Source organism: Hyaena hyaena, unplaced genomic scaffold (assembly GCF_003009895.1).
Source record: "Hyaena hyaena isolate Hyena2069 unplaced genomic scaffold, ASM300989v1 scaffold_56, whole genome shotgun sequence".
NCBI classification, from domain to species: Eukaryota; Metazoa; Chordata; class Mammalia; order Carnivora; family Hyaenidae; genus Hyaena; species Hyaena hyaena.
The window spans coordinates 1,331,743-1,359,121 of record NW_024080688.1 but is presented as its reverse complement, the minus strand read 5'-3'; the positions used below and the strand labels follow the sequence as shown (position 1 = coordinate 1,359,121).

At 39.2% G+C, this 27,379-nt stretch overlaps 2 protein-coding genes across 3 annotated transcripts in view; one reads left to right on the top strand and one right to left on the bottom strand.

Annotated features, from left to right (window-relative positions):
- Positions 1-2,844: 2,844 nt before the first annotated feature.
- LOC120231287 (atherin-like) lies at positions 2,845-4,595 on the bottom strand. Its single transcript, XM_039231300.1, has 4 exons — positions 4,565-4,595; positions 4,458-4,462; positions 4,211-4,373; positions 2,845-4,018 (listed from the first exon to the last, which is right to left on the bottom strand). The coding sequence occupies exons 1-4, from the start codon at positions 4,593-4,595 to the stop codon at positions 3,000-3,002; spliced, it is 1,218 nt and encodes a 405-aa protein (XP_039087231.1). The 3' UTR covers positions 2,845-2,999.
- PPARG (peroxisome proliferator activated receptor gamma) overlaps positions 4,422-27,379 on the top strand; it is a 134,785-nt gene continuing 111,827 nt past the window's right edge. For both annotated transcript variants that reach the window (XM_039231311.1, XM_039231310.1), the window contains exon 1: positions 4,422-4,517. The gene's annotated coding sequence lies outside the window, so the exon portion shown is untranslated. The remainder of the gene's footprint in view (positions 4,518-27,379) is intronic.

Here is a 27,379-nt window from a genome sequence, read left to right as displayed (position 1 = left end):
TTTTACGCCAGTTCCTGGTACACGCAAACACACATATACATAACACAAAAGTTATGAAGCGACATTCTTTTTTTTACTTTAGGAAGTACATTCTGATAGTTTCTGTTTTGTTCTGTTCTGTTTTATTGGACTTTAAAAAAATATATTGGTTATGACCCACTGAATTGATTTAATAACCACCAGTGGATTAAGACAAGTAGTTTAAAAAACAGGTTTATACTAATATTTATATTGCTTAACTTCTTACATTTTTAGGCTTTACGTTATAGGTCACTTTCAAAAATCAAAAAAAATTTTTTATCTACAAAAATGTTTAGAAAGTATTCAGATCAACTCTAAAATGTTGCAACAGTTCTCCTTCTTCTTCTTCTTCTTGAAGATTTATTTTTGAGAGAGACAGAGCATGAGCAGGGAAGGGTCAGATAGAGAGGAAGACACAGAATCTGAAGCAGGCCCCAGGCTCTGAGCTGTCAGCACAGAGCATGACGTGGGGCTCGAACTCACATACCATGAGATCATGACCTGAGCCAAAGTTGAACACTTAACCAACTGAGCCACCCAGGCGCCCTGTACCAGTTCTGAGTTTACTGTGTTGGGATTCTCTTTGGTCAGTGTTGTTAATTATGGGAATTTGGCCAACCAAAAGCAGACTGGCTCTACCTTACACCATACACAATTATTTTTAAATTTTATTTTAGAAAGAGAGAGGAGGAAGAGAGAGAGAGAGAATCTTAAGCAGGCTCAATGCTCAGCACAGAGCCAGACACGGGGCTCAATCCCACGTCCCTTGGATGATTACCTGAGCCAAAATCAAGAGTCAGATACTCAACCAACAGAGCCACCCGGGTGCCCCACATGATATGCAAAATTTAACTCAAAATAAATCACAGACTTAAATGTAAGAGCTAAGCCTATAAAACTCTTAAGAGAAAATTTAGGAGTAAATTTTTATAGCTCTGGATTAGGACTGATGTCCCTCCCAAATTAGGACCCCCCCCCCAAAAAATAGATAAATTGTATTTCATCAAAGTTAAAATCCCTTTTGCTTCAAATGATGCCGGGAAGAAAGTAAAAAGACAACTTACTGGATAGAAGAAAATATTTGTTAATTACATACCTAATAAAGAACAGTCAATAAATCTTATACATTAACAATAAAATATAAATAACCCAATTTAAAAATGAGCAAAGGATTTTAATAGACTTTTCTTCAAGGAGGGTACAACGTGGCCAATAAGCACATGAGAAGATGCTTGTATGATGAGCTGTTAAGGAGACGTAACTCAAAACCACAGTGAGAGATCACACACATCAGGATGGCTAAAATAAGAAATACAATAACAAGTGTTGAGAAGGATGTGGAGAAATTGGAACCTCTATACATGGCTGACAGGAATGTAAAATGGTCCCGCCACTTTGGAAACAGGATGGCAGTACCTTAAAAAGTGAAACATAGAGTTACCATATGATCCAGCAATTCTGCTCCTCAGTATAATACCCAAGAGAAATGAAAAAATACATCCACACAAAATCTTGATGTGAATGTTCATAGCAGCATTATTCCTAATGGTCAGAAAGTGGAAACAACCCAAATATTCATGAACCGATGGATGAATAAAATAATGTGATATATCCACACAATGGAATATTATTTGATCATGAAAAGAATGAAATATCAATACATGTTACAACACAGATGAGCCTCAAAACATTATGCTAAGTGAGAGAAGCCTGTCACAAAAGACCTTACTGTATGATTTCATTTATATGATATATCCAAAATAGGTAAATCTGCAGAGACACAACTGGCTTAGTGGTTTCCTAGGGTTAAAGGGACCGAATGCAAATGGGGAGGAGGTTTCTTTTGGGGGCGAAGAAAATGTCTTAAAATTGGATTATGGTGACGGTGGTATAACTGTCAATAAAGTGAAAACTGTTGTATTTATATATTTGAAATGCATGGTGTTCATGTAAATTCTGATTATGGTGACGGTGGTATAACTGTCAATAAAGTGAAAACTGTTGTATTTATATATTTGAAATGCATGGTGTTCATGTAAATTCTATCTCAATAAAGCTGTTACAAAAAAAAAAGGCAGATTGGAACTCTGGAATGATCTAGAAGTAGGACACATGCGACACTTCTGTGTCTGAGTTTAGAATGCTGAGCGAGACAACCTGACTTAGCTAGATGACGGGCAAAGAAATGAGGTTTTCAAGGGTCAATAAATGTTCTTTGACGTCCCTAGAGAGCTGTAGCACTTCCTGTTTGAGGGGACAAGGAGCCATTGGGCATGAATCCATTGCCTTAAGCTCTGAACCTTCTCAGAAGTGACCCTCGCTCTCACGAAATTTTACTGCAGACTACAAGAGAGAGCCTTCTGCACCGAAGGGAGAAGAACTAGGCATCCCGCACAAGTTAAGACGTTAAAGTACGAGAGAGCATTCTGGACAAGCAAATGATAAGCTTCTTGACATCAAAAACTTTATTCGTCTTTGCCCCCTCAAGGAGGACAGGGCCTAGAACCAGATGCTCAGCAAATGAGATGGGAGCAAGGGACAGAAGGGAAGGCCTCAAGTTCGCAAGACCGGAGGCTTTCTCGCTGGGCATCTGTTAACCCGCTCTGGACGGGTGGCCGTGGAGAGGCCTGCACAAAAAGAGGCGGCCCGCAGTCTACCCGGGACATTTGCAGGGCAGCGCGCCCCCAAACTGCTTCTCCAACTTGAGATTCCCACGTCCCACGTCCCGCCCCACCCCCACCCCACCCCCACCCCACCCCACCCCACGTGTCCCAGTCCCTCAGTGGAGAAAACACCACTGAAGAATTCAGGAAATTCTGTTAATGAGTTTAAGAAATGCTTTTAATGATTAAAACCCAAACTCTGTCGCTTTAAGGGACTAATGGACACCTGCGTTAAGTACAAATGCAAAAAGGGGGGCACTGAAAGTGTGAGGCACCACCGGGCCATCAGCTAAACGGGCCATTAGAAATACGATTTCATTTCTTTTTTAAGAGTGTCATTAAAAATAACAACTTGGAAGAAAGGAATCTCCCAGACCAGAGTGCGGCGGGGGAGACACACCGGCCTGGGGATGGAAGGCGGGCGCCGGAATCTCGCACCTCGTGCTCTTCCCAGACGTCGCCCCGTGGGCACCTCTCCGAGCTCTGTTCGCTCTGTGAAATGGGACCATTTCTGAGCCGCCTCCCAGCGGTGGTTGCGAGGAACGGACGAGTCGAGTGGGCGCGCGCGAAGGCAGCCCGCGCGGCCAGGGGCCCTACTGTGCGCCGGGCGGCAGGCGCCCCGCGCCGCGCGCTCCCCGCCCCCGCGCCCGCCCCCGCGCCGCGCCGCGCCGCGCCCGCCCCCGGCCCGGCTCGGCCTCGGGCAGGCGGGGCCGACCGCACTCGGAGCCCGAGTCCGCGCCCGCGTCGGAGCCGCCGCCGCCGCCGCCGCCGCCGCCGCCTGGGGCGCTCGGGTCGGCCGCCGGGACGCCGGAGCGGGGCGCCGCCGCAGGTCAGTGTCCGGGTGCGGGGCGGCGCTGGGGGTCCGCGGGGCGGAGGGGAGGCTCCGGAGGGCGGGGAAGCGCCGAAGGGTCGGGGCCCCAGGAGGGCCGGGGCTGCGGGGTCGCGGGGCCCGGGCTGCGGCGTCGAGAGCTGAGGGCACGGGCGCGGGCAGGTCCCGGGTGAGGGGCGCGCGCGCTGAGAAGTCCCGGCGCAGAGAGAGCCCGCCGGGCGCGGGAGGGCACGGGCTGCGCGCGAGACGTCCCACACGGAGCGGCGGCCGCGCACCGGGAGACGCCAGCCGGGCGTCCCGCGCTCCCCGGACAGCCCCCCTCGAGGAAGCGCCTGGGTCGCGCGGTCCGACAGAACCGGGGACCTCCGAGTCCCCGGTGGAGGTGCGCGGGCGTCCAGGAGGCGCTCGAGGCGAAGTTTGGGACCGAAACGCGGGCTCCGATGCGTGTCCGTCCCGCGGCCGCGGAGTCTCTGCTCGCTCTCTCCGGAGCCCAGGCGGCGGGCCACTGTGTGAGGGTCGCGGTGACAGTTCAGCGAGGGGCGCCCTCGGGGGTCCCCCGGGTCCCGGCGCTCTGGAGCGCTGTGCTGGCCGCGAGCCGAGTGGAGGGGCTGGGATGTCAGCCAGACTCCCGGGGGGTCGCGGGGGATGGAGAAGGGCGCCCCCCGCCCCGCCCCCCCGTTAGGAAGAGTGGAATTACCGGGCCGGGGGCCCCCACGCTCGCGGAGCCTCAGCACCCGCTGTGTGTACTCTGAGGTTGGGAGAGGCAGGTAGCTTGACAAAAAGCCCCGGTCCCTCAGTGCAGGGGGTGGAAAGTGGGTGTGTAGTTGTGGTACTGTGTGCCTTGGTATTTGGGGAGGAGCCTAAGGTAAGGAGGCAGAGACTGGGAGTAACCTATTTGCTGCTTTTATATAAGATCGGTTGTTAGGTAAAGAAGGGGCCTTTACCTCTGCTGGGGATCAGAAGGCTGCATTTCTAAAATCTTCTTGTTAGCTTCCGTTGCTTAGGTGAGTCGCCTCACTCTAATTGCATTTTGCGAAATGTGTTGCTGTACCCAGAATTTGCAAGATGATGGGGATGACCATTCTGTAGTGGTTATTCGGCTGTGCTCTTGTTCTAACGTAAGAATCTAATTCACTTGAGTCTAAGGATACTTCACTGTTTTCTTGGGAAGGTAGTATCCGTTTTAGGAGGAATAAAGTCAAATAAGAGTAATCTGTCATGAAGAAGCTTAAGGTTTTCTCCTTTTCCTTTCAAGATCAGGGGATGAAATGTAAAATTAATTTTGTAAATCATCGTCTGAAAACAAAACCAGGCAAGATGCTGAATGAGTTGTAGGAGCCCAACTGCTGGAGAGGCTCCTTATTTTGAAGTACATTATTTTAATGTCAACTGTTTTTGTCCTTCACGAAACAACTTGTAAGCAGAGTTGTTGAGAGAACACTAATAACTTACTCTTTAAAAGGACCCGGGTATCATCTTCTTCCAGAAATCTCAGGCGTTGGGTGGCAGTCTTCTGTCTATAGCTGAACGATCAATCACTGAGAACAGGACCAAACGGGCGGTGTTAGATGATTGAGGAAACCCTTCTGATATAGAGACTGACATAGACATTCCCTGGGGCTTCTCTTTTAAAGAAATACTTCACACTCTTATGATTGTTTCGTGGAAGACACTTACACGTGTTACCGGTTAGTGTTAGTAGGAGTGACGTTTCAAGAGAACCTGTTCAAGTTTTAACATAATTTTTATGTTGTCTATTTTCAAGTCAGGTGCTCAGATTCATTCTGTAGCTAATATGGCGCCATAGTCTTCTCTGGTATAGGAGAATTTAAAACTAACTTTATGTTAGCCACAAAAATGAAGCTTGTTACAAAACCATCTATTTTTGCTTTACTGTGTACTCCACGTGATTTTTCTCCTGTATTTCAGTTATATGATATGTTATGTGATATGTTCACTTGCTGATAATTATATCTTAATGCATCTTAGAATCACCTGGTGACCATCTCAACCTCTTACAACTCATTGGAGGGGAGAAATGTGGGGTTTTTTTTCATTTTAAAATCAAAATCTTTTTCATATTTAAAAGTTTGTTTCTAGTCTTTTCAGTAACTACTATAAAAGCATGGCATTGATGAAGGCTGAAGGCTTGGAGAATTCTGGGCTGAGATTTTTGGACATTGCTTTTCGTTCTTTTAAATTTAAAAGGATATAATTTTTAAAAAGCAAAACATAAATGTCTGCCAGCATCATAGTCTTTATTGAGCTTAAAGTACTTTTGGAAGTATTTTTGTGATTGGTGTTTTTAATAATTGAATACACTGTTTTCTTTCAAGGGACAAATTTCCTTAATGTTCATTTCTTTGTATATTTCAGAATTATATTTAAAAAACAGTGTATCATAATTTTTAAAAATCACTATTAATTTCAAAATCTCTAGGACATTTAAAATTTATATAGGAGACGAAGTCTGACCTTAGGAATATGAATTAGAAATGCGTTACTGATCACGGCTAATTGCTTTTGGTTAGTAAGTTACAGGACTGTAAACAAATACTTATTTTTCTCTGCTCTGTAATTCTCTGAAAGTAAGATGTTTGCCATGAACTGTAATTATTAGGATAATTCTACATGTGAATGCTATGTGAAAGGCACTGCTGTGAAAACATACACAAGTATTAATACATTTCATTTAGTTTTCAAATTCTGAAATGGTTGTGAATGACAAGAGACTTTCACAAAGTAGGAGAAAAGTGTAAAGTACTACTTTACAAATTTTTTTATAAATCCTGGCCTATACTTTTACTTCTTTCATAGGATCTATGTATGTATGTATGTATGTATCTCTTTATCTGCTAATGGATAACACAGAAAATGTCATCATTCTAATTTGTAGGTGTCCGGCTAAATCCATTGTCACTTGAACTTGAAAATATATGTCTTAAGGTGTAGCAGATATACTGGAAGAAGTTTTTGATCTCCTAACATTTCCACTAAATAAATACCAGTTGTAGAGGATTTCTTTAAAAATCACTGATCAAGAAAACTTGATTTAAGTCACCAATCCGTAAATGTAAAATATGCTCCCGCCTCCTTAAAAACAGTTAAACTGAATTTCTAAGCTGCTTTTCTTATTTTTCCTAGCAAATCGCGATATTAGGGTAGGTGGTTGAGGCCTAAAAGTAACAAAAAATGCTTACGGAGATCTTTTGAAACTGATCTAATTTGACTCCACCAAAGTATAGTAAGATTCTGAATAACCACTTTGTAAGCATAGACAGCCCCCGCATATTATACATGTCGTAACATTCTAGGTAAACATTTTAAATTGAAGAATATTTGAAATCTTCTTGGAGTTTCTTATTTACTATTTGTATTTTACCACAATACAGAAGCAGATTTATATGACGTTATATTTTAGAGATAATTTAATAAAAATGTCACATTTTATTTTTACCAAAAATACTTAACTTGGCTCTTGGAAGGAAACCAATTCAAATACAATAGACCATATTTTGGGGATATCTTTGTAGATACTAAGACAAAAGCTATCACCAGTAAGAGTATATACTTATTTATTTTTTAAAATGTTTATATACCAAGAAATATTTTTCTTCAACAATCAATACATATTAACACTTTAATACTGAATATTGAATTCAGAATATGAGTGTTTACATTTTTCACAGTTTCAGTTATTACGAGGCAAATCACTTGTTCTTTCTCCTATCTGATTACTAAGCAGGCCCGACTCTGCTTTATTTCTGAGATCAGATGAACTCCAGCACAGTCAGGGCGGTAATGGCCAGTGACCACTTATCCTTTCTACTTCTCCATTTCCTCCTCTATGAATTGGGAAAAATATTGCAGTTATCGTTCTATGCTTTTTTTTTTTTTGGTTTGATTTTAAGACTTTATCAGCAAGCCTGTGTGTCTTATATGACCTTGTCCTGAATTTAACTGAGCAGATATTTTAAAGAGAAACTCCATGGTTATCCACGTCGTCGCTAACTCTTCTACAAATTCTAATAATTCGCCGTAGTATTAATTTTGAGATCATTGTTGAGAATGAGCTGAAGATAATACTTGCTATGTGGTGGTCAATTTATAAAATGTTTCTGCAAGTATTTCATCACTGTTTGATTTAAAATTTTACTTCCTATTCCCTGATGATTTTCAATAAAGAAACAGACTAATAATTTTTTTATTTTATTGAGATTATCTTTGTGAGTCCTGCGTAGACACAACGTGGATCCTCTTGTGTCAACATTGCGTGTCTAAGGCCGTCTAGATGCAGATTGTGCTTTTATTTGTTAAGTCCTATTCTTTACATATCTTTATGGTGTCCTCTGCGAGCACTTAATGTATGTTATCCAGGAGCTGGTTTGTTTTATAATGAGGCCTGTGAACCTTCACATCAAAAGACAGGTTATTATCTCAGACTAAAAGACCAAATAGTGACTTGTACTTGTAAGAATTGACTCTTTTTCTGTCAAGCTGTAAACAAAAATCGGCTTTTAGAGGCTTCAGAGTGAGTATGCCTTCTATTAGCCCACCAGTTTACTAGTAGGGAGTAATTGGAAAACCATGCATCATCCAAATAACAAATTAAAATTTTCTTTAAGGTTTATTTTTGAGAGAGGGAAAGAGCGAGAGAGAGCGTGTGCAAGTGGTAGAGGGGCAGAGAGGGAGAGAGAGAGGGAGACACAGAATCCAAAGCAGGCTCGAGGCTCTGAGCTTTCAGCATAGAGCCCGACGCGGGGCTTGAACTCATGAACCCCAAAATCATAACCCGCGCTGAAATCAAGACGCCCAACCAGTTGAGTTACCCAGGTGCCCCAAAATAATAAATTTTAAATTCTGCTTATGAATTTTTAAGTAATACATTTTACTGTGAAGCATCTTCTCCGCAAGAGCGTAAGAGACTTGATTCCAGGTCTGAAGGCCATTCTGTTCCTGGAATATGGAGCTACCGAGCCCACAGAGGAACATAGCTAAAGGGGTAGGGAGACAGGGCAGAGAAAGCTCAGGCTTGTGCCTGGAGTGAGTATTCCTTTTCCTGTGCTTCTCCTTTGGGTTGGGGAGTGGGGAGTGATAGTCACTTCCACTCTCTTCAGTTTGGCTTTCTCAGAGTCATTGCTGTACCTTTAGCTATTTCAGTGACTAGGCAGTTCTCAACTTGAAAATCTTTTATGCGAAAGGGTGCGATGATTTTCCTTTTCCTACTGTGATTTCTCAGATATAAAGGAAAGAAATGAAGTAATCAATTCATGCAACACAAATCAATTAAAATTGAGACTTAAAACTTCATGGTCAGGATTTAAAGTAGATCACATAATGGTTTAATTCAATTTGATTATCTGTTTAGGAAACATTCTACTTCATTGATTTTACAAAATAAATTCATTGCTAGTTTGACTGATCGACTTTCTTTAAAAATGCTTTCATTTGTGGACTCATCAAGGAGAGTTTAAGACTTACAGAGACAAATTTTCTGACCTTCTGGCAAGAGTTCATATTAGCATAAACCTGGGGTGTGAATTCCTTCACAGTTTACCACAGATAAGGAGAAGGGAGATAGGAGGGAGGTAGAAAAATAGGGAAATACCCTGCGTAGGAGTGTAAGAGATCTGTGTATGGCCTACTCCCGCAGTCAGCAGATTGCAGTTACCGTGCATAGACCTCAAATATCAGGTTGGTTTCTAAGAACTCACCGTGCTTCTCAGTGACATCACAGAATAAAATGTCTCTAGGGGCGCTGGGTGGCTTAGTCAGTTAATCATCTGACTTCAGCTCAGGTTATGTTCTCACGGTTTGCTAGTTGGAGCCCCACATGGGGCTCTGTGCTGACAGCTCAGAGCCGGGAGCCTGCTTTGGATTCTGTGTCTCCCTCTCTCTCTGCCCCTCCTCTGTTACCACCCTGTCTCTCTCTCAAAAATAAATAAACCTTTAAAAATTAAAAATATATGTCTTTAAATTCTGAAATTGCCACCTGGCAGTGTTATTCTCTCTGGCTCTGTAAGTTGCTTCAGGAGGGAATCTGGGAAAGTGACTGGAAAGAGGATATTCTTATCCTGTATGTTTAGGAATAAATTTCCCTTTATAGGGAAGGCAATGGGAAAACAGACCTGTCAGAATCTGAGTACAATGATGAAGTGCTAGAAAGAACCCCTTAACTTTGACCCCACCCCACTAGGTGGCATTCCACCTCTCAAACTGTATTTGTCATTTGAAAGTTTGAAGTCCACTTTCAAAATGCCGATATTCCTAGCAGGGTTAGGTCTTTAAATCATTGTCAGCAAAAATTTGAGTGGTTAGTTCCTAGTTTCCTTGATACCTGAATACAAGGCCTTTAGGGAATAGACAACACACGTGGGAGTTTGAAAGAGGTGATCTGGAGAAGGAAAAATAAAATTAAAGTGACTCATGTTCTAGTTTCTCCATAAAGCAGCCTCTAACGAAACAAAATAGGAAAGTAACCATTGCAAACAGCAGTGATTGGAAAGGATATAGTTTCCTATACATGTTTTTATTTTTCTCTTAAAAATCAATACAAGTCTTCTTTGAACCATTTTTTCCCTCAGAGAAGAGTTGTTATTCTCCAACGTCAAGTTTCCTAGGAAATGTTACCAAAATTAAGATTATGTGTTAGTGGTTGGTAATCAAATATCTGAACATTACCTCTCATTAGATCTTTTTATTTTCACTGCGATGTTAGACAAATTATCTAGTGTCTCCATGAGTTAGTTCTTCCAGAGTTTTAAAGTAGCTTCTTAGTAGATTGAAATGAGGAGAACCTTTCAATCACACTAGAAAAAAGTAGACTGAAGTATAAATAATGCTTAATGCTTTTGTGAATCCACAGATCATACAACTTAATACATGCTTTATTATTATTATTATCATTATTATTATTTGCCAAGAGTAGTTGTGGCAAGCCAACTTGTCTTTGTTAGAGATAGAGGCTTAGTAGCCATGTCAAAAGCAAGTTCATTAATTCTGTGAATCAGCTAACAGGTAATGTTTAACAGTTAGGTTTAGGCCACCCTCATGCAAATCGTTAATTCGCCATTCGCTTTTTCCACAGTGTTGTGGAAGTCTGAACCTAGAGAAGGGAATCCCAAAGTCCTACCTTGCTAAATTTCATTCTTTTCTGTCAGTTGATAATTACCTGTGTAAACAAGTTTTTGATTGCATGTGGAAAAGTGTTTAGATAAATTCTGTCTTCTGTTTTGTGTAGAAGATAGATTTTGTGAAAGAGAACAAACGTATGAATGGTGTATATATAAATGAAGAAGATACTTCAACAAATTATTTGCACATGTCAGTAAAATCCAGAAGAGTGAAGAAAATACTCAGACGTTTGCCAATGTAGGATTACTACATGTTTTCCTAAAGCATTTGGAACTGATTAAAAACATCCTGGCTTTATTTAAAAGTGGCATAATATATTTTTAAATTTTGTTTTCAGTGAAGTCCAAATTTGTTGGCACTAGAGCAGTACAGTGTCTACAGAAATATAGATATCAGTTACTTGAAGTAGGTACTGACTGGGTTTTATTCATCTTCCTATCTTTAGCATATAACACAATACTTAGTAGGCACTCCATAACTGTTTTAAATAAAAGAATGAAGAAATCGTCCAAGGCAGTGGTTCTCAAGTGTGGTCCTTGGACCAACAGCATCGTCTTCATCTGCAAACTTGGTAGAAATGCAAATTCTCGGGCCACACCCAAACCTACTGAGTCAGAAACTCTGACTCTCCAAAACAATTCTGATAGATATTGTTTTGGAACCCCCTTCCCCTCCTGGACCCACTGATCAGTGCACTTAGTTTAGATTATTTTTAGTGGGCCTTACCCTTGCTACGCTTAAGTTCATTGCTGTATTCTCCCCCTTGGGATCATCCTATAAAATTAACTCCATTGTCTTGGCACCGTATTACTCAGTGTTGTCAATAAGATTGTGTCAAGAGAGACTAGCCGGCTAGTCTGAGTGTTACTGGTTCTTCTTCCCTTAGAATGGTCACCAGGAATCCTGAGTCTCCCAAGTTCAAATACTACAACTTCAGGACTTGGTTTTATGAGATCACTGGGGATGATTCACCCCCAGAGGATTCATATTAAACAGACTTACAAGATAGCGGATTTGCACGCCTCAATTTCAGTTTAATAATAGTAGAACATATATGTATCCTTCCTAGTGATTGTTGATGATACTTTTTTTAATTGTAAAATTTTTGGTTCTGGAACCGAAGAAGCTTGTACTCATATATATTTCTGATATCATTGTGATTGAATTCAGGCTGCTTAGAAAGCTATCAGGCAGTATATCACATACTGAGATGCTGTACTCCTACTTCTGAAACATTTCCTAAAGACATGGAGGATATAGGAAAAGCAATATACACAAAGACTTTCATAAAAGCACTGTTTTTTTTTTTTAATTTTTATAGTTTATTTTTGAGACAGAAAGAGAACATGAGCAGGGAGGGGTAGAGAGAGAGGGAGACATAGAATCTGAAATAGGCTCCAGGCTCTGAGCTGCCAGCACAGAACCTGATGTGGGGCTCAAACCCACGAACCATGAGATCATGACCTGAGCCTAAGTCGGAAGCTTAACCGACTGAGCTACCCAGGCACCCCTTAAAAGCACTGGTTAAGTAAATTATGGTGTAATCACTAGGTAGAATGTTACACAATCATCAATGACAATTTAGAAAATGATAAATCTGAAAAATATTTTAAAAATAGCATAAAAATGTATTTGCACCATTGATTACAACCTTATATAAATATATGTTTATGAAAAAGTCTGGAAGGGAAGGAATATGCAAAAATTATGACAGTTATATTAAATAGTGAAGTTATAGAGGGCTTTTTAAAAAAATTATATTTTCCCCTCTTTTCCAAAGTTTAGCCAATAATATAAAATTACCTCTGTAACTAAAAGCATACATTTATAGCTTTTCTATTTTTTTAGTATGCCTGTAACTCTTATCAGTAAAAATCAAGGCAAAAGGTAAATCAAACATGGAGAATCCTCTCTTTTATTCCTTGAAAGCCAGTGATGATAATGGTAAGGTACCACATTAATTCTTTTTGATTGTATCCAGTTTTATTTCACATTTTGGGCTCCTCTGTAGTCTTTGCTTGACTAGCCTCTATTTGGGAAGAGAAAAATATCCCATTTCTGTTACAGCCTCTAAATTTTTTCAGCCTTACATAGGATTCAATTTGATTTATTTCTATGCTGCCTATTTGAACTTCAGCATACACTGACAAACAGAGCTTTTATTATTTTTTTTTTTAAGTTTTTAATGTTTGTTTATTTTTGAGAGAGAGAGAGGGAGACAAAGTGTTAGCGGGGAAGGGGCAGAGCGAGAGGGAGACACAGAATCCGAAGTAGGTTCCAGGCTCCTCCTAGCTGTTAGCACAGAGCCTGATGTGGGGCTTGAACTCATGAACTGGGAGATCATGACCTGAGCAGAAGTCAGTTGCTTAACCAACTGAGCCACCCAGGTGCCCCCAAACAGAGCTTTTAAAAAAAAATAGTTTCTGGAGTTATTTTATTTAAAAGCCATCCTCTTTTGAAATTTTTTTCTAAAAAGTACGTCTGTCTATTATACTTTTAATAGATATAAATGATCCCACGATCGAGTTATTAATATCAAGTGAATTGAAGTTCCTCCAAATCTAGTCAGATTTTTGAGTGAATACTGTAAAAGGTACTTTTTTTAATGTTTCTTTTTGAGAGAGAGGGAGAGACAGAGCATAAGTGGGGGAGGGGTAGAGAGAGAATCTGAAGCAAGCTTCAGGCTTGAGCTGTTAGCACAGAGCCTGACGTGGGGCATGAACCCTTGCCCTGTGAGATCATGACCTGAGCTGAAGTTGGATGCTCAAGCACTGAGCAGCCCAGGCACCCCTAAAAGGTACATTTTTAATATATGATCTATGTAACATGTATTTAATATAATGTATAAATAAATATAGAGCAATACATTACACACACACACACACACAGCAATAGCCTTTGAGTTAATTAATTTTTCCTCTTTTCTGTTGTATTGTTCTAGAAATCTCAAAGGGGAAATTAAGTGGTTTTGCCTTTGACCCAGATTACAGGTTACATTTTTCTTGTCACTTTCTTTGGAACCTCTCTTGAGAAGTTTATATCAGCTTGATGTCTTTAGAATAACCTTTACCTAAATGAAAAGTTTTAAAAACTTATAGAAATTTTGTATCATGAATACTGAATATTTCTCTCTTCTTTCTGCCTCCCCCATTTCTAATGATTTAGTCCTTAATACAGCCCAAGGCAAACCTCAGCCAACAAAATTCAGTTTATAGCACTTAGAATGTGTGGTTAACACAAACTTCATGTAATGATACCTCAAAGGACAAATCCACTGAGAAAAAGCTCCTTTTTAATGAAGATTTATTTATTCAACAAATATCTCCTTTGTGCCAAGATCCGTTTTAGAGAAGAAGGATAAAGCAAGGAACAAGACAAACAATACCCATCTCTCTGGTAGTTTAGGATTGTTGTTAACTAGATTGAACAAGAACAGTAGTGGGGGAGGTGGTGGCTAAGAAGAGGCCACAGTTTGGGCCATGTCCTGTGGCTAGGCAGCGTTGCCAGACCAACATGGAGTCAGGTGGCTGTCTTTGAGTTGGGTATGATGTAGGGGAAAACCTGCGTCCTTGGATATTTTTCCTGGATCCCTTATTGCTGCATTATTTTAGGTTATATGTGTGTATTATATACTATGAATAACGTATTATTACATTGCTTTCTGTGTCTCTCAGTAATAAATTTATTAACAGGAGGTAGAATGCATCCTTTGTTAATAGGATACTACTTTTATTGAAAATCCAAATGACAAGGTGATTATTCGCTTTGCAGAAAGATTTGTTTTATAATGTTCTCACAGTGAATATATATAGTTTAAAAATTTATTTATTTTGAGAGAGAAAAAGTGCTTGTGTGCAAGCGGGGGAGGGGCAGAGAGAGAGAATCCCAAGCCAACCTCAGACCGTCAGCACAGAGCCCAACGTGGGGCTTGAACTCACTAACCAGCCTGAGATCATGACCTGATAAACTAAGCCGAAATCAAGAGTCAGACGCTTAACTGACTGAGCTACCCAGCACCCCTCACAGTGAATATATTTAAGGGGTGAATTATACAAGTGAATTCATAACGTAATGATTTGTGAAAAATTTTTTATACTTAATAGAAATGTAAAACAAAGTTCACTGGGACTATCCCATTAAAAATTTTTTTAAATCCTCTTCCCCCCTCCTCCCCTGGGAAATAAAGTTAGCTACTTTTCTTTAAAAGCCAATAAAGGACTTTTACATATCTAGACTATAATATTTGAGTAAAAGGAGACCCAGATACTATTTCAAATGACAGTCCTTTGGTCAGATGATTTATTATAGCTATTTCCAATTACTATACTTAACATATAAATTGTCATTTTAGTTCTGGTGTTACATTGACAGAAAATATTTTGTTAACCTTTTAAAAGTAAGTTGTGAACAACATGACACTTTGGGGGGAAAATGATAAGGAAAATACATTTTGAAGTAGCTTATGTGAAGTTAAATAGAATTAATGCATTCAGATATAGACTGCCCTGGCAAAATAGAGTGCAGTTTAGTTCAGATGTAATCAAAACTCAAATTTTGCAGATTTCACTACAGTTTATTCAGTTCCACAAACTCTACAAGCATTTAATGAGTGACCGCTTGCATTTCAACACTAGGTATCCTTACATAGGAAATAAAATCTGCCCATCTGAGAACATGGCCTCAGAGACAGTGAGACTAGTACTTCTTAGTCTGGAGAGCAAATCATGCTGGTAGGTGAGCCAGCGTCTGGCACCAAGGAGGCATATAACCACAATACAGTAAAAGCTGAGAAAATAACCAAGGCATTAAATGCAGCATATTGGTTTGGTTGTATCTTTTTAGGTTATGCACATGATTCATCTACTGGAACAATCTTTGATCCTAGCAAAGTGCAATACATACACACAATTAATTTGTCTCTTATGCACATTAAGTGTTTAAAGTCAGGTTGATTTCCTTTGTCAGACAATGTGTATAAAATATTTACACTGTCCACCAGCTTTTGAATTCAGGAAATGCAAACTAATTTTCATCTTAGCTGAAGGAAAACAATTGGCAGATCTACTCTGAAATGTAATTTAATGCGTTCCATATTTTATATTACATGTTTATATTTGCTAATTCTTTGCTGTCATCTTATAGTTTTTTAATATATTTTTTAAAAATATTTATTTTCAAGAGAGAGCACGAGTGGGGGAGAGGCAGAGAGAGAGAAACACACAGAATCTGAAGTAGAGTCCAAGCTGTGAGCTGTCAGCACAGAGCCTGAACTCATGAACCTGTGAGATCATGACCTGAGCCAAAGTCGGACGCTTAACTGACTGAGCCACCCAGGCTCCCCTCTTATAATTTTTATGTACAAATTCTGTGTACGAAGCAAAATTGTTAATTCATAGAGGATAGAAATGAATATTGTAGTTCTTATTCCTCTTATATATATATATATGCACTGCATATCTTCCCTAATTCACAGGCTATAGCATAGGTAACTGAGTGTATTATCAGTACTTTATAAACATTCTAAACTTGATTTGATTTCCCTAATTCACAGCCTATAGCACTGGGGACTGGGTACATGATAAGTACTTTATAAATACTTATAAACTTGATCTGATGTCCTCAATTCACAGCCTGTAACACAAGGGGCTGAGTGCATGATAAGTACTTTAAAAATACTTCTAACCTTGATTTGATTTCTCTAATTCACAGCCTGTAGGACAGGGAGGCTTCGAACATTCTAAGTACTTTAAAATATTTTTAAACTTGATTTGATTTTGAGGACAGATTTTTTCAGTATCACTTTTTTTTTTTTTAGCATTTTTAAAAATATTTTTATTTATTTCTAGGAGAGAGAGAGACAGCGTGAGCAGGGGAGGGTCAGAGAGTCACAGATTCTGAAACAGTCTCCAGGCTCTGAGCTGGCAGTCAGCACAGAGCCCGACACAGGGCTCGAACCCACGAACTGCGAGATCATGACCTAAGCGAAAGTCGGACGCTTAACCGACTAAGCCACCCAGGCGCCCCTTTTCAGTATCACTTTTATCGGATTCCCAGTGCTAGCCTTCTCTACATATTTAAGGAATTCCCTAAATTACTCTTTTTTTTATTTAACATTTTTAATGATAAATAATGATTTGAAATTAATACCAGAAGAAAGATCCATTTTACTGTTGTAAACTGGGCAAAATAGAATATGAAAGGGGGGAAAAATGTTAATTATAGACTTCAGCATTCTGTGTTGGATCTTTTAGTTGTTCTGGTCAGAAAAACAGGTTTTTAATGGCCTAAGGGCCAGAGCACTGTTTTACATTCTTGTTTGGAGGCTTCTAGTAGCAACTGTAACAAATTCTATTTAGTACTACAGCTGGAGAAAAGCTCATAATAATGTACAGTACAAAATGTCATTAGGACTTCTTACTCATGCTTTAAAAAACCAGGTCCTTTTCTAACATTTTGTTAAGTATTAGATAAAAGAGTATCAAGTTTGGGCCTATTGATTTGTTTGTACTATATAAAATAATTTAATCACTCTGCTATTTCATGTATGAATCACAAATATTAGCATCATTATTTAACAGTTAATCTCCTTTCACAAGGCAGATATGAGTTTATGAGTAACTTCAAACCAAAATACCAAAGACATTGATTTACATATAAAAGCAAAGCAAGCAAATAGAGGAACCTTTTTTTTATATGACCTTGGGACATCTCTGCACACCCCCTCTTCTCAACAGGCTTTCATCTGGGGATATAGAATGAAGGTAGGAGTCTCTTAGCAAAAGATCAATGCAGGGAATTTGCACCCTCTCCACCCCTGGGCAGCCTGCCATTATCCTTCTGTAGCCACACCTGTTCACCTCCTACCAGGGTAGAGAAGGGCCCTGATAGACACAATGCTGAGAGAGAGAGAGAGAGAGAGAGAGAGAGAGAGAGAGAGAGAGAAGCAAAGTGGCAGGGAGGGGGGAGCCTGATAAAGGTGAAGAACTGAAATGAGTTTGAAGCTTTCTCCCACTGATGATCCAGAATTGAGTTTCCGTAGTTTTATCATTCATTTGTGTATGGCTGGACACCATGAATTACACACGTGTTCGAGCAGGTCCTAGGCACAGAGGGGGCACCAAAGCTGTTAGAAGGAGGAGTTTATAGTCCACACGGATAGAAATGAGGTAAAATTAAAACATGTAACAAAGACTTCAGAGCAGTATATGATTAAGAGCTAAAATAAGTAAGAAAGCAAATGCTACAAAAGTTCAGGAAATGGCACATCCATGTGGAATGGACGGTGTACCCAGAAAAAGCCGTGTAGATGGGTTAAACCAACTTGAAAAGTTCAAAGATTGACAGGGTAACCTTTTGGGGAGAAAACTAAAAACTATACAGAAAAAGAAACAAGGGAACTAAAGTATGATTCCTTTAATATGAAATGTCCATAAGAGCCAAATCCATAGAGAAAGAAAGCAGATTAGTGGTTGCCAGGGCCCAGAGGGAAGGGGGAAGGGGGAGTGACTGCTTAATGGGTACAGGATTTCCTTTTGAGGTGATTAAAATGTTTTGAAACTAGATAGAGGTGTTGGTTGCACAGCTTGAAGAGCTGGTACATAATACCATTGAGTTGGGCACTTGAAAATAGTTAATTTTATATTCTGTGAATTTCTCTCCATAAGACAAAGAAAACAGAAAGTTCAGGGTTTGAGGCAGCGTAAAAGAAGGGGGAAGGAATTTCCAGGGTAAGAAAACAAAGCCTAGAATAATGCGTAAGCATGGATTGGGGGGAAGGCTGCAGAGACCAATGCATTTGAAGTGGATGTAGTACGTGTATGTGAGTAGGAGAAATATGGTTAGAAATCCAGATTTTAGGTCAGATGAGAAAGGGTCTGGAATGCAGGCAAAGGAGTGTGGGTTTTATCTTATAAGGAGTGGTGAGATTCCAGGTCTGAGAAAAGGAGTGGGATGATTTAATCAGGAGATTAATTTGGCAGCAGGGTGCAGGGAACACAGGAGGCTATCGCAACATCGGACATAAAATGAGCAGGGCCTGTAGGAACAAAGAGGTCAGGAAAATGAGACTGATCTGCTCATAAGCCCTTAGTTTCTGATTTGGTGCAGGGTAAGTCCAAATGGGAGCATAAGCATTTAAGTATTTTATATTGTCATGACATTCAACCGCGTAATTTTGCATTTTGTGCAAGTATCCACAAGGGGTTGGAAAGAAAAGCTCCTTCACCTCACAGTTGGAGCACCACTGCTCTAAAGGACAGCTGGACTGGACTTCGTGACTGAGTCCTGTGGGCGGTCATCAGCCATGTACTCATTTTTATGGCATGTTTACTATGTGTCACACATTGTGCTAGCCACTGGGACTATAGCAGTAGGCAAGACAGCCCGGTCCCTTCCCTTATGGAACTTTCTGTATCCTAGATAGCCCTCTGTCAAAAGATTGTTAGAAATTAAAGGGCGGCTCAGTGTGAGGATCCCAGGTAATGCAGTTGTCCAGCGGTGGGAACAGCCTTTTGAGGAAGTGAACACTTTGTCAGTAGAGACAGTCATGCAGAATGTCAAGAAAATTTGTCTCATAGGACAAATAAACCAGATGACCTACAGGGTGATTCCCTAGCAGTTCCCTAGCCTATAATATTAATTTCATAGAACATATTTCTTTCACTATTGACTGTATTGGAAGAACCAGTGTATACTAAGTGTCTGGACATTTTCATCAGGATTTGTAATTTCATTTCCCTAAATTTGAATGCACGTTCTGTTTCAAGCATATCTGTACAGTTAGTTCCACAGTTCTTTTTTTTTTTTTTTTTTAATTATTTCTAGGAGAGAGAGAGACAGCATGAGCAGGGGGGGGTCGGGGAGGGGGAGACACAGACTCTGAAACAGGCTCCAGGCTCTGAGCTGGCAGTCAGCACAGAGCCCGACGCGGGGCTTGAACCCAAGAACCGCGAGATCATGACCTAAGCGAAAATCGGACACTTAACCGACTAAGCCACCCAGGCGCCCCAACCCACAGTTCTTTTTTAAAGCAAGTACTGTCCCAATGGCTTCTCACCCATCATTTAATTCCACCTTTAATATTTGTGGTAAGTTCCTTTTCCAAGTGATGTTTTTCACAAGTTTTGCAAATATCTGCAAAAGCAAGTTATCTAAACCACAGTCATGCTGCTGATCTTAAAATCATTTGTTCTCCCTCCTGTGAGGTTTTGTTGGGGTTGAACAAGACCAGCCATGACTACCCATTTTGGGAATGTCTTTGGGATCCATTTTGATGGGGGTGAGATTTCCAGTTACTTTTTTATTTAACTTTTATTTTTTATTTATTTATTTTTATTTAAAAAGTTTTTTAAGAGACAGAGAAACAGAGCATGAGTGGAGAGGGACAGAGAGGGAGACACAGAATCTGAAGCAGGCTCCAGGCTCCATGCTGTCAGCCCAGAGCCCAACATGGGCTCAAACCCATGAGCCATGAGATCATGACCTGAGTTGAAGTTGGACGCTTAACCTAGTGAGCCACCCAGGTGCCTCTTATTTAACTTTTTAAAAATGTTTATTTATTTATTTTGAGAGAGAGAGAGAGAGAGAGAGCAAATGGGAGAGAGGCAGAGAGAGAGGGAGACAGAATCCCAAGCAGGTTCTGCTATGTTAGTGCAGAGCCCGATGCGGGGCTTGATCCCTTGAACCATGAGATCATGACCTGAGCAGAAATCAGGAGTCAGACACTTAACCAACTGAACCACCCAGGCACCCCTGTTACTTAACATTTTTGACTCAGTTATCATAAGCTTTAAAACTGTTACTGTCAACATTTAGCAGCTGAGATTAACACAGGTTAATGGCACTTTGCAGGATCTGGAGGACTTACACTCTTACAGGAGTATATCCTCACTATATTTTGGGGAAAATTCTAGAATACTTTTAAGTAAGGAATTTTATTTTCATAAGAACTTTTTTTAGTGCTTATGGTATCAGATGAAGAGAAAGGTTAAATACAGAAGAAAGAAATCAGTTTTCTTCTAGTAAAATATTTTCTTGAAATAGCCCATTTTCATTAAAATATGTGTAAAATTTTGAAATGTGCCTAAGACAGTGTCTGGTATATAGTAAGTGTTCAATAAATATTTATTGAATATTGTTCATTGGCTGTGGGGTGATGGTGGACAAAGCATTTCAAATGGAAAAATAGTATGAGTATAGGCACCAAAACAGGGAAAATGTGAATTTAGAGAAAAGCAAAGGTAGTCTTCTGAAGGTAGCATTTGTCTGTAATTACCAATTTAAAAACTGTGTGGTTATATAATTTGGTGGCTTCTTAATTTCTGTATAATATATAAAATACCATTGATGACAATTTCTGATGCTTATATCTAAAGTGAATAGCTGAGCTAAAACATAAAAAGTTATTGCCCTTGACTAATTTGGATTTTTGAGGTCCCCTGGCTGTCCCCTCGGTTCTTGCTCTAGCTCTTCTAATTCCATCTCTTTCCCACTCTCCTTATTTCCCTCTCGTTTTTGCTGTTTCCTGTATTCTATCTCTTTTTTCCTTTTTTTCCCCTTTCTCTGTTTCTGTCCTCTAATCGCTTTCTTCCTTTTTCTCTCTGTTTCCCAATTCCTAACACATCTGTCTGTAACTAGAATATGGAAATAAAATATGTTTTTATCTACTTATCAAATGATGAAGTAGGGATTTTTTTTTATTCTGAATTTAACGTGAACAAAATATTTATGTTGCTCTTTCTGAGATGAAATAAATTGGTTGTCACTTACACATGGATTTTGATTGGTTTTATAAAAAATATTTGAATCACTGATCTTCACATTGGGAGAAGAGGGTCAATAGACCTTGATTTGTAAATCCAGGTAAAGCACAGTAGCTTGTTGAAGTAACTCCTAATTGTCTCTAACAATGTTAGTTTTATCTCTTTTTCCAAATCTCTTTTTTATATCATATGATCCTTCATGGTCTAGTTTTTTTTTTTTTATTACATCTTCATATATGCAGTTACACAAGAGCTGGAACATTTGTCTGTTTTGTTCATTCTTTATCCTCAGTGCCCAGAACACTGCTAACAAATATCAGATGCTCAACAAATAATTGTCATTTTTTTTTTCAAATCTACAGTCTCATTCTACTTACTAATCCTAAGTAGCTGTCATGACTTTTTGGAATAATATTGTCATTTGGATAACTTAGTTTATAATTGATTTATAAGTGTAACCATATGAATTCATGTTTAGAGAATGCTTTCTTTCCATTCAGTCTATCCTTTAGTCTGCTCCACAGCTTAAATCCTTAGCCAAAATGTTATTAAACTATCCTTCTAAAGGATTGTTCTTTAATTATCTTAAGCACCAAGAGAGTAATCTACCTATTGATAGTAATAATTAATGTTTATTGAGTACTTATTCTGTATCAGGCTCTGTTCTAAGAGTTGCATACATTTTACCATTTTATTCTTCCAACAACCTTAGAAAGTACACGCTAGATTTTGCAGATGAAGAAATAAGCACAGAAAAGGTAAAAATAACCTTCCAGGTAATAAAACTGGGATTTGAACCCAAATAGTTTGAACCCAGTCATCCTGTCTTATATTCTTTAACAAAAAGCCTAATTTTGCAGTATTTAATTTGCTAGAGAATGGGATGTCTACACTCTCACTACCACCACCATTCCCACTACCACTATCCCACACTTAACAATTAGATCTACACGAATATAAACCGTATTCAGGTATAACTGTGGATTAGTTAACAGCTAAACTTTTAGTTGTTCTGGTTCATTGTGTCAATTTATGTGTCTTGTAAGTGCTAAGAAGCTTGAAGTATTTATTCTTGTTACTGTGACAAGGTAAATCGTAAAGATCCCAGATCTTTAACTTATATTCAGTAATTCCACCATCACTTAAACCAACCACCGTTAAGAGATTCTTCATTTCCGGGGCGCCTGGGTGGCTTGGTCGGTTAAGCGTCCGACTTTCGCTTAGGTCATGATCTCGCGGTTTGTGGGTTTGAGCCCCGCATTGGGCTCTGTGCTGACTGCCAGCTCAGAGGCTGGAGCCTATTTCAGGGTCTGTGTCTCGCTCTCTCTCTGACCCTCCCCTGCTCATGCTGTCTCTCTCTCTCTCCTAGAAATAAATAAAAAATATATATATATAAAAATTTTTAAAAAAAAGATTCTTCATTTCCATTTTCCCCTATCTCTTAGATTCCTCTTAAGCAAAATAAGGTCTTTTTTGGGGGGAGGGGGCATCCCAGGATAAAGAGGTAAATTTAATAGGAAGTTTTTTATGATTGTTGTGAAAGTCTAAGGAAGGATGTAATTGGCCCTTCTTGAGTCTGGACTGTAATGGAATCAGTCAGCATTTAGGGAGAGTGTAGTGAAAGATTTGGTTTGATGGATAAAAATTAGTCATTTGGGTCTGTTCATATACTTTCACTTTCGCCCCAGTCCACCAAAGGGAATTTTCTTTTCACAGTACAACACCCTGCTCCCTTACCCTTAGAAAACTAGACCTTGCAAGGTTATTTCCTAGTTTTTGTGAGGAATTGCTGGAGAATGAGTAGAAATGGACTGGATATGAAAAGCTGGAGGACATAATAAAGTGCTGGGAAAAGGGAGGAAGAGGAAGAGATTATGAATTTACTGGGCTGGGAATGGAGAAAATGTTTAGGGGGAGGGGTTTAGGTGAAGGAGACATTTTGGAGAATGCAGTGTGTGAAAAAAAGTTGAAGGGAAGTGGGGAAAAAGGAATGTGAGAAAGGCTGCTTGTGATTATGAACTGAATATTATATATTTTGAAATACCTGAGTAAAGAGTAGAATTTCTTTTAATCTTACAGGGAACAAGGAGTGGCCCAATTATGAGTTGAGTTGAGTTGTGTTTCTTTCATTCTTTAGAGGGAAAAGACAGATTGTTAGTTTGGGTGGTGTTGAGTTTGAGGTTCCTGAATAATCTCAGGTAGGGGTGTCCAAAAAACATTGGAAATACAAATTTAGAACTTGTGAGAGAATAGTTGTGGTTACAGATAAAGATTGGGGAGCTATAAGCAAGCAGATGTGTTTATGGTGAAGAGTGAGCCAAGAAGGAACTTTCAGGACACATAAAACAGAAACACTCAGAAAGAAGAGGTTCCAAGAAAAGGCACCCTATTAGCAGTCATGTGACCAGATAAGAACTAGGAGAAGCTGGTCTTCAGGCAGCTAAAGAAGGAGACAGCTTCAGTGATAAAGGATGGACAAAATATCAAATACTATAGAACACCAGCATGCTGGAGCCAGCTCAGACTGGCTTGTGAAAGTCAGCTATTAAAATTTCAAGATTTTTGTGAGCCAATTATTCACAACCATTATTTAAAATACAGTGGTATATACTTGCTCTTAAACAAGTTATGTTAAACAAATAAACAAACAAACAAAAACAAAGGTATGGGGCACCTGGATGGTTCAGTTGGTTGAACACCTGACTCTTGATTTCCGCTCTGGTCATGATCCTGGGGACATGGGATAGAGCCCCCCATCAGGCTCTGTGCTGAGTGTAGAGCCTGCTTGGGATTCTCTCTCTCTCCCTCTCCCCCTCTCTCCTGCTCATGCTCTCTATATATAATTTTAAAAATTTAAAAATAAAAACAAAAAACAAAGGTAATAAATACCACAGGCATCACTTCCTAATCATTATAGGTTGTTGAGGGTTCACGTTCATTGTATCTGTGCGTTAGAAATGCTGTCTGGTGTGTGTCACTTCACCTGCTCTTTCCATCTGCATGCTCAGTGACTCCACACTGGCAGCATGAACTCAATCACAGTGGGAGTATTAAAACCACCGAAATTGGCAAGTGCTGCAAATCAGAGATTTTTCCCTGCAAGGAGAACCACTTGTTAAACACCAGAGCACCTTTGGATAAATAGAATTGAAAGTCAAGAAAAATCTAATCAATTTAGCAAGAAGGAAACAACTTGTAAATGTTGCTTAAGTTTCAGTAGAAAGGTGGGTGACAAAAGCCACAGTAAAGTGAGTTGAGTGAAATAATAGAAAGTGAAGAAACATGTTCAAATAAGTCTGTGAACTGTTGAGGTAAGGCAGATTGTTACTGGTTTTTTTTCAGTGCTTATGCACTTTATTAATCTCCAAAAAAAGGAGTAATGTGCAAATTTGTTTTATGGTAGAAACTTTTCTGTTGAAGTCTTAGCTAGTTATCTACAGAATGCATTTTGGGAAATGCTGCCGTTGTATTTCACAAATAAGATGATACTGATTGTAAATTTGAGTGAGATAAATATTCCTATTATTAAAGGTTCTTCGTTTTCTTTATTTTTTAAATTAAAAAAAATTTTTTTGAGAGTCAGAGAGAGACAGTGTGGGCAGGGGAGGGTCAGAGAGAGAGGGAAATACAGAATCCGAAGACAGGCTTCGGGCTCTGAGCTAGCTGTCAGCACAGAGCCTGATGCGGGGTTCGAATCCACATACTGTGAGAGCATGACCTGAACTGAAATCATATGCTTAACTGACTGAGCCACCCAGGCGCCCCTACAGGTTCTTAGTTTTCTAAAGGAACAATGTCAAGAATGGATGTTGAATGTTATTTATTTATTTATTTTTTGCATTGTTTGAGATAATCATCTCATTTCTTTTAAAATTTGACCTACTGCTGTGACATGTTATTTGATTGACATTCTGATGGTAAATCTTTGCCGGAGGTAAATCCAGCCCGATTATGGTGGTTTGTTTTTTTAGCATATGATTGAATTTGCTCATTAGCATTTTATTTATAACCTTAACTCAATAAGTGGGACTGGTATATTTGTCTTTGTTTTTCGCTAGGTTTTAATATAAATATTATGCTCCTTTTGAAAAATTAATTTGGCTACTGTATTTGTTTTTATTCATAAATAATTTTATGAAAAGAAACTTGTCTCTTCCTTGAAAGTTAGAAAAAAAATAATCTAGAAACTTATCTAGTCCCAGAGCTTTTTAGGGAAATAGTTCTTTGGTAAGTTTTTGATGATTTTCTTTGTTAATTATTTTTCTGTTTCTTAAGTCAACTTTTGCCATTTATACCATTTCAGACAAATTAATCTGATTAAATTGCCCTTTGGCCTGAGTTATTATCTATTTACATCTGCATGAGGATTTTTAGCAGAACCTAGAAAGTTGGATGAGTAAATATGAACAGCCCCTATCTAATGTGGGTTCTGTTGAAATGTGAGGGGTTTGTCTGCCTGCTCTTTTTACAGCCTTCATTCTTTGGCTTCTAGGGATGAGTAGAAGGATTTATAATCTAACAAGTATTTACCAATCTGTAATTAACTGACCAGGTGGAGAATGTGAAAGAAGTTTCGTCCTTGGCACGCATTGCCCCCAAAATGGATCTTGTTCCTTCCCTACTGCGTTTTATTTTTGGAAACTACATCTTCAGTGTGTGGTACAATGCATTTCTGAATGGGAACACAAAGAAGATTACTGATCTCAGTTATGGGAGGGGTTTGGGGAAGGTTACAGACTCCTGTCTGCCTCTAGAAGCTACAGGAGCCAGTCTTCTTCTCTGTTTGATCCAACTCTTGGGGCCACAAGCTGGGAATACATGGCATTTACCTTCTTGTCTACTTCTTAATGAATTCACATATATTTCCAAGGGAAATTGGGGCCAGTGTCAAGGAACACTAGTATGATTTACCTGAATCTGGAGTCAGCATTCTTTAATTCTTCAGATAGAGATTTTGTTCAAATTTTTCTTTATTAATATTCTTTTCTTTTTTCCCCATAAAGTTAGTTGAATTTTTAGTTGCATTAAATGTAAAAAAAAAAAAAGTCAAAGTGGTAATCCATTATAGGTAGTTATGTCTCATGTGTTATACATGTTACATACAATGAATAGTTTTGGTGTGGGTACTCCTTTCAGTTTTGACTAACAAGTCAGAGAGCATTTATGTAAATTGCTCTGATACAAGTCAGTAATCAGTCAGAAAATAAAACATGCAGGAATGAAACACTAATAAACCAGTCTTTTCCATAGAAGAATGTGTCCCATTCTGAAAACAAACAGTTGCATCTACATTAATGTTGAGTCTATGTTAAGAAGTTTTCAGTTCCCAAGGAGAAGTATTAAATAATGCTAGAGAAACAAAAATACATTGGCTATAGTTTGTATTCTTTCAAGTTAGAAATAACAAAGTGGGAAGACATGTTATGTATCAGGTAATAGAATAGTTTTTGCAAGTTCCAAGCTTGCAAAGGTGTAGAATTTAAAAAGAAAAAAATTAGAATTCTGTATAGATTAGATTGTGTAGATCATTAGGTCTAGATGTTGGGCATTTAAGGCCCTGATGATAAGGCTTTGGCACTAGATGCTGTTTTGTCTTTATGGAATGTACAGCTATTCTAGGACCCCTGAGCCCTTCATAAGAGCCAGGGATTTGAATCCCGAGACCTTTGGCACATTTACTTGAATACTCTGCTCTCTGGGTCTTCCTTTTAAAAATCTCCACATGGAATGTGCTGCATCTTCTGTCTCTCCATGCTTGTAACACATGCCTATACTTTTACTATAGTCTTAACAGCCATGTGCCATCTAAAATGAAGTTCTATATTTCAATAAATAGGATCTTTGCTATGTCTAACTTCTATCAAACACCCATCTTTGGAGGTTATTAATTGTTCTAAGATCTAGTTTTTCCTGTCTGTCCAATAATGTAGGTGTCATTATTAATTTGACATAAAGATGGATGAGATAGGGGC

Excerpts from the sequence above, each read along its gene's own strand:
- LOC120231287 (XM_039231300.1), bottom strand. The coding sequence starts at position 4,595 with ATGGTCATCCCCATCATCTTGCAAATTCTGG. Across the intron at positions 4,019-4,210 it reads GCGTGGGGGCCCCCGGCCCG|TGGCCCGCCGCCTGGGCTCC; the intron begins GTAATTCCACTC and ends ACCCTCACACAG.